At 48.3% G+C, this 7044-nt stretch overlaps 1 protein-coding gene across 4 annotated transcripts in view; it reads right to left on the reverse strand.

The window, feature by feature from the left end:
* Positions 1-7044, reverse strand: part of BCL11B (B-cell CLL/lymphoma 11B (zinc finger protein)) — a 92609-nt gene that overhangs the window by 48644 nt on the left and 36921 nt on the right. For 2 of the 4 annotated variants that reach the window (XM_009322545.1, XM_009322546.1), the window contains exon 3: positions 1523-1738. The exons of the other annotated variants lie outside the window; for them this stretch is intronic. In XM_009322545.1, the coding sequence (XP_009320820.1) occupies positions 1523-1738 (216 nt within the window). The remainder of the gene's footprint in view (positions 1-1522; positions 1739-7044) is intronic. 4 annotated transcript variants of the gene reach the window in all.

The following is a 7044-nucleotide window of genomic DNA, read 5'->3' on the forward strand; positions in this document are numbered from 1 at the left end:
CACCATGCGGAAGAGCCCATCTCTACACCCGTCTCAGGCCAGTTGGTCAATCTGCTGAGGTTGATGAAGCAGAGCCAGATTAAAACAGCATCTTCCCCACCCTGTGTACGGCAGCTCGGACAGGAAATCTGACCAAATCCCCGGATGCAGTGACTGTGCCGCACCACGCAGTGCATCGCTGCAAGCCCTATGCCTGCGCCCTGGCACAAGCAGCTGGGTGCAGGCTGAGCCTCTCCCAGGCAGAACAGGAGCCTTTCTTGCCTGCCCTGAGCTTCACCCAGGGTCGAAACAGGACCCTCAGGAGTGTTCTCAGCCTCCTCCCGAGAATATTTGTCTTTCCAAGCTGCAAATTTAAATTTCTTGCAAAACTTTTTCTCTTGCTTTATTAGAGCAATGAAGGATGTACAGGGACATTCTTGTGAGAAATAGCATACTGCAGCCAGGTGGTACCACTGCTTGTGGAAGGAAAAAGCTGAGTGCAGCAGTTTTGCCAGCTTCAGGAGGACAGGAGGAGCCATTTCCCAAAGGCCTTACTCCTGACAGTCATTGCTGTCTCTCTAAATCCTCTGGTCCTCACGCATTACTTAGCCAGATTCATTCTGGGAACTCCCCATTAAAACTCCATGCACGTTAGCATGAATGAGGGCTGCAGGGTTTGGCCCACCACAGTGAGACTCCATAAACGCTTGCGGATTTTGCCACAGCTGTATTTTCTTTTAAGCCTTCCCCATTTTCACCTCTCCAGCCCACAGTTCACCATAGACCCAATCTTGCAGCTGAGCCACGCTCAGAAACACCCACTGATTTCAAAGAGATCGCTGGGTCTGAAATGATGGGGTCTGGCAACAATATGTCCATGTCCTCTTTGGCTAGCTCAGTGCACCCTCATTTCCACATCACTTTCCCCTCCTTGCGGTGACAAAAGTCAAGCATCCAAAAGGAATAAAGGAAAAGAAAAGCTGACGGGGGAGAGGCAAGGGATGCGTGGCAAGTTACCAAGGAGCATTTTCTCAAAGCAAGGGAGAAAACGGCATGGAGCACATACATCCTGCGTGCACATGGATGTGGAGATCCTTTAATACGAATGATTGGGGAGGGAGGGAAAAAAAAGGAGGGGGTGGAAGAAAAAAACCTCAGATGTTAAATGTTATCCAATTAAGCTTAAAATAAACAGCCCAGAGAGACAAAATCTTGATACTGGGGTATCACATTCTGTGAGGAGTCTCAGACATTTGTTCACAACGTGGCACTAATGGCCCGGCAGTGGCCACTGGTGACAGCTGAAGGTGGGCAGGCAGGAGGGGAGGGATGGGGAAATGGAGGGAGTCGCACGCCCTTTCCGGCTCCCCATCCTCCACCAGGGTGGAGGGGGAAGAAGGAAGGAGAGGGGGGTGGTTTAGGGCATTTTCTCTGCCTTCCCCATGCGACCCAGCAAAGGCAGCTCTCCCACAGCAAAGACGACATCACTTGGCAGCACTACTGACCTTCAGATAGCAACAAAAAAAAAAAATGTTTCTATTACCTGACAACTGACAATGACATCCAAATGTGCCTGACGTCTCAGTCTGAATCTCAGTCTGAGTCCCGCCAACTGAGACTGCACGTGCACCACAGCAGGGCAGGCTAAGGCAGGGCGGGAGGGAGGCCAGTGCGCGGAGAGGTGACGTGATCACGGATGTGTGAGGGTGGGAGGAGGCAGCTATGGGAGCCCCCGGCAGGTTTGCAGGCCTGGACGGCCCTGGAGAAAAAACAATAGAAAAAACTGTCAGTCGGATCTAAGTTTGAAGGGATAGAGGAGGCATCATCAGGGGAGACAGGCGAGGCGGGGTCTGGCTGCCTAACACGCGACACGCTTGGTCTGAACCCCTCTCTGGGTCCGGCTGAGGCTGGCGGGCTGGCGCCGGGCAGGGGAAGAGCAAGAAGAGACATGGGGGACCCGCAAACCCGGGCTGGGGGCCCGTGGTGGGGCACGGAGAGGGGTGAAGCCGGGGGAGGACGGGCGGCCCTGGCCTGGAGCAGGGCCGAATCAAAAGGGGGATTATTGTTTTACAGCTGTGTTAATGCATTGAGCTGACACAAAACTGGGCAGACTTTCTGCCGAGCCGCTGCTGAAGCAGACTCCACACACCAGCCCGGACAAAGTGCGATGACTTAGAGCTCAAATGGCTTCAGAGAGGTGCCAGGAGCCGAGCTCCCAGAAGGAAGCACTGGCGGCCGCTGTACTGCCTTCCCGCTTGAGCTGCAGCCAGTTGTGCATTTTGCATGCCCCGATTATGCAGGCTGCTTCCCTATCGAGCCTGTGAAGAAGGGAGCAACCTTTTTCCTGGTAGCTAAAAGATGATATTGTAACCTCCAACCGTATTATTTATTTTTAACCCCTCTAGGAACCACCTTCCATTTAAAAGCTGTATTTAAGAGTTTTCTCCGGCTCCACTGGAAACACTCACTCCTCCTGGCACTAGTCCAAACTGAGCTCCGTGGCTTTGAAAAACTAAGATACAAGTCTTAAATATCGATATACACCTGCACAAATACAGATGCGCACAAACATACACACACGCAGAATCAGGTAGAAGCCACATTTTTGGCTGGCATGAATTAGCAGAGTTTAAAGGGAAGTTGAGAGAATGGAACCACTTTACATCCACCGTGAATCCCACCCCTTTCATTTAAAACGATGCCTGCCACTTAATTATTAAATAAAGGGCAGCTACTAATCAAGGGCAGTTTCTAAATGAAGATATGTGGTGGAGTGGTCGCCATTAAAAAGCTGGCATTTGCCAACAGTTACCGCACAGTGGTAGATCAGAAACCACAGTTTCCCCCTGTACTGAGATCAGGAAATATGTGTGTTAATTGTGGGGTATCTTCTGGCAAATGCTCTCCTTTTTTTAATGGTGGCAATTCTGTCTGTGCATGCGTGTCTGCCTTGCAGATACATGCAAACACCATGGCAGCAAGGAGAAATATTTATCTGTGCTCCCTCCAACCCTAGAAAAGCAACATTTTCTAAGGGAGCTTACACCGTGGCAGCAAGGAGAAGTATTTATCCGTGCTCCTTCCAACCCTAGAAAAACAACATTTTCTAAGGGAGCCTCTCCACCTCAAGAGTCCTGATTCGGAAACTAGGCCTGCATGTTGATCTGACAGCTACACATGTGAGGCAAACGGGGATACTTCATCCTTGGCACAGCATCCAGCGCTCCAGTCTGCAAGGACTGCATTTGATTTTGTCGTTTATCTTAAATGGCTAGGAGACCACCAGTGCAAAACATTTGTGTGAAGCTTTTGCCAAAACCACAAGTGAAGAGTCTAAATTCCCTGTGTAAATAGTTGAGCTTCAAGCATCAAGGATAAAATTTGTGCTCTTTTGTGAGGACTGGTTTTAAATAGAAGCCATCTCTGTAGCTCATGGGACAAGGAAGGATTTTTTATTTTGGGGGCTTAGTTGCTTGGCTTTTGCAACTGTTTGATCTCCCTGGAAATACTACACAAGCAGGTAGTGATAACTACTATCTAGATCATATCTGCATTGCATTTTGGGCAGGACTGTGTGCTAGGCGTGTAGAAACTGATGTTGGACATGGATTTCTATTTGTGTATGAACCACTCTACTGCCACTGTAACATATATGAATAACAAGTTTGGTTTTTTTGTGGAACAAGCAAAAAGTAACAAAGATTTCCTCCAATGACTTAAGAATTGTATCTTATATTCCTAATATTATAAAAATAACTAGGCTAGCATAGGCTATGTTGAGCCACCTGGGCACTTGTCCTTGCTGGGAAAGTTGTGAGCTTGAAATCAGGATTTAGACTAGGGCCACAGGGCAGCTACGCCTCAGGTTACACCTAGACATATCTATGGCCCCACCATGACTAAGGGCACAGGTCCTGCAGTCACTCAGCCCTCTGCACATCGTGGTGCCATACGACAGGTTTTGAAGGAGCTCATCACACAGAGGAACTGTATGAAGCCCGCCAAGTGCACCATCAACCACAACTGCATGGGGTTTTAATGGGAGGTGCACGGGTCCTAGCACGCAACGCTACCCTAAGAGCAACAGCCTCTCCTCTAGTCCTGGAGGGTCCCATCTTTCCATTGGTAACAAATTTGATACCATCTGCACAGCCCTGAGGTGTCTGAGAAGATGCTAAGAGCTCACCAAGTGGGTACAGGGAGGCCCTCCCTGCTCTTATCCAATATGTCTCCTCTAGTGTGGAAAGGAGATTAAGGTTTCAAATAGGAGGTTTCTAACCATCTGGGCAAAGGGATCCTGTAAGAGCCTTCCAACAGAGGTACTGGGGGCAAGCCAGCAATCTGCTTTAACAAGGCGCCTAACAAATTTACAGGAAGGACTATATGAACCAGTTGCCAGTGAAGGGATGGAACTGAACGTGTCACTCAGAAGGTCTTTTTCTGTCCTTTGATGTATATATGAGGAAATCTAAAAAGTGCTAACCTAGTGTCAGAAAGGAAAGGGTTGGTAAGGGAGAAGAGGAATGGACAAAGACAGACTCTGGCAGATCCTCAGGGAGTCCCACCACCACTCCCGAGTCCAGCGCTAAGAGACAAAGATTGTGGGGCTGCCAGACCAGGAGGCTGTGTGCCCCTACAAGCAAAGTCAAACCAGGTGATTCCTCCTCCTCTTTGCTACCACTTTAGGGTTTGCTTCTTTGTCACAAATCAGGACAGTCCTATAGAATCAGATCAAATGGCAAATAATGAAGAGGGAAATCATATCCACTGGCCTCGAGGAAAGGCACGGCGAAAAGGAGTGCTCCACCATTAGGTACGTGATACCGCTTCATAGCTATAGAAACAATAACAGTGGTGCTCAGAAATGCTCAGCTCGTGTTTGCTAGGTACATTCCCATGTTTTACCTCTCCAGCTCTTCTTCTGTGGGATTTTTCCCCATAAAGGCATATTTAAAGCTGAAAATTAAGACGGGGCTCTACCATTCTTCAACTGAACTGCTACAGGTGATGGACAAACACAAAATGAACAAACAGATAAAAAGACAAACAGATGTAGCTAGATAGACGGTATCCTAAGGTGATGCTGAAAGTTTTCTGTCCAACCCACGCAGCACCAGGCGAGGGAGGGGAGCCAGTCTCTGGAATTCTACAGCCGATCGACCACATCATGTTGCACACAGATTTCAAAAAGAAAACACTCCTGCAAGCCCCTGACTGCCACAAAGGGCACAGCCGCAACCGGCACTAAGAGAAAGCAGACCACAAGAACTGCGCTGCAATCTTAGAGGCAAAAATCCGATCTGACTGGGGTGAGCGGGCACACACATGCAGCTCTGTGTCGCTTGGACATCGCTGACACGATGTGCGGGGCTCGATTTTCCTCTTGGGTCAGCACTGGGAAATCACTCACCTGCACTGCAGATCTCATATATTCTGCATTCATTCTGCAGGGATGGGAAGGGGAGTTTTGCACGTAGCATGAGTGTGAAACATGCACAGGGACTGTCTTCGTGTAAATAAAAGGTCTGCATTGCTGATGGTAAAGGAGGATTTTGTCCTCGTGCTTTAAACAGGCTCGGTATATACTCAGTGCCTGTACATGGCAGTAGCTCACAGGTTATGTTGACTCCCAGGCACCGCTAAGAGTAATTTTTTTGCTCCCTGCTATTTTTAAACTTGCAAAGAAGAAAATAAGGCAAATTGGACATGACCCCAGAAGATGGAAATGAGCATAAGAGCCTAGATGAACATGACAAAAGCCACAATCAAGGCACAAATTGCATCCTTTTGTTGTCCCTCTCCCTGAGCCTAGGCATGACTAGCCATATGATATGGTATATGTAAAACACCACACTCCTCTGGCACATCTGCAGAAAAGTCCCTGAGCAAAGCACAAAGGTGGAGCCGCAAGCGGCATTCACAATGTCCCACCTCAGCGTGGTTCAGACCAGGGGACCCGATCTTAATTTAAGAGATCTTGCTTTACATCTTGTGCCATGTGTAAATGCAGCCACATGTAGCTTGTGTAGCTGGTGTGTCCCCGGGGGTGTTGTGTGCTTGCCGCGTGGGTGCCGGGGTGTGTATCTGTGCACAGGCAGATAGGTAGGTGCACAGGCAGACGTGTAAGCCACTTAACGGGGCACGAACCAAGTTTTTCTGTGTGTGTCTCTGTGCCTGTCTGGTGATGGAAAATCAGTCAATAGCTGATTAGAGACTAAAGCTCTGTTCCATTATTAAAAAACTCTCTTTCAACAAAAAGAAAAACATCTGTTCAAACAGTATATGGCTACAAATTCAGAGTGCAGGCTGCAGCCTCATCCCTGCCCTGTGCCCGTCTCGTTCAGGGAGAGTACTGCAGATGTTTTGAGATGGCTTTTACATGTACCATTGCAGCAGCCTTGAACAGACACATCCAAAAGTGAAAGACAAATCTATTCACTAATCTCTCCAACAGATTTTTTTCCAAGCTTTTCCTAAAACAAGTTGTCTCATCTGTATTACATCCTCTCATACGGACTGTTCCCACCTGATATTATTATCTTTCTACCATCTTTTTACACAGACACCAACAGGGTTGACGAAGGAAATGTGCACAAGCACACGTGTACACACACAGAGTGTACAGAGACACAGAGGAACAAACATTTCCAACTAGCAGGGCGATGCATGCACACCCTGCAAGTGGCGGACACACACAGCATCCCCCAGGAAAGGCAGAAGGACTCAGTGGCATAGGCAGACATGCTATTATACACACTCACGCACGGAGTCCGGCGCTCAGCCAGACACACCTGCACAGAGGCCTTTACCTCTTCCCCCAGCACACACACAGAGGTTTTGGAGCAGTTCCCCCACACTGACTTATAATGCTAAGACTAAAACTTTGCTCGAGCTGGAAATGGAAAGGCTGCACTGGGGAAAGAAGAAGGAGGGCAGGGAAGGGGTTTCTTGTTATATTTTGCTCAGGGATATTTTTTTTTTTGGCAGACAAGGATTCCCTTTGAATTGATACATTTCTTTCTCCCAAGAATTTCAAATGATAATGCATAAATGAGTCATAGATCA

The sequence above is a fragment of the Pygoscelis adeliae genome, unplaced genomic scaffold (assembly GCF_000699105.1).
Source record: "Pygoscelis adeliae isolate BGI_AS28 unplaced genomic scaffold, ASM69910v1 Scaffold374, whole genome shotgun sequence".
Classification (NCBI taxonomy): domain Eukaryota; kingdom Metazoa; phylum Chordata; class Aves; order Sphenisciformes; family Spheniscidae; genus Pygoscelis; species Pygoscelis adeliae.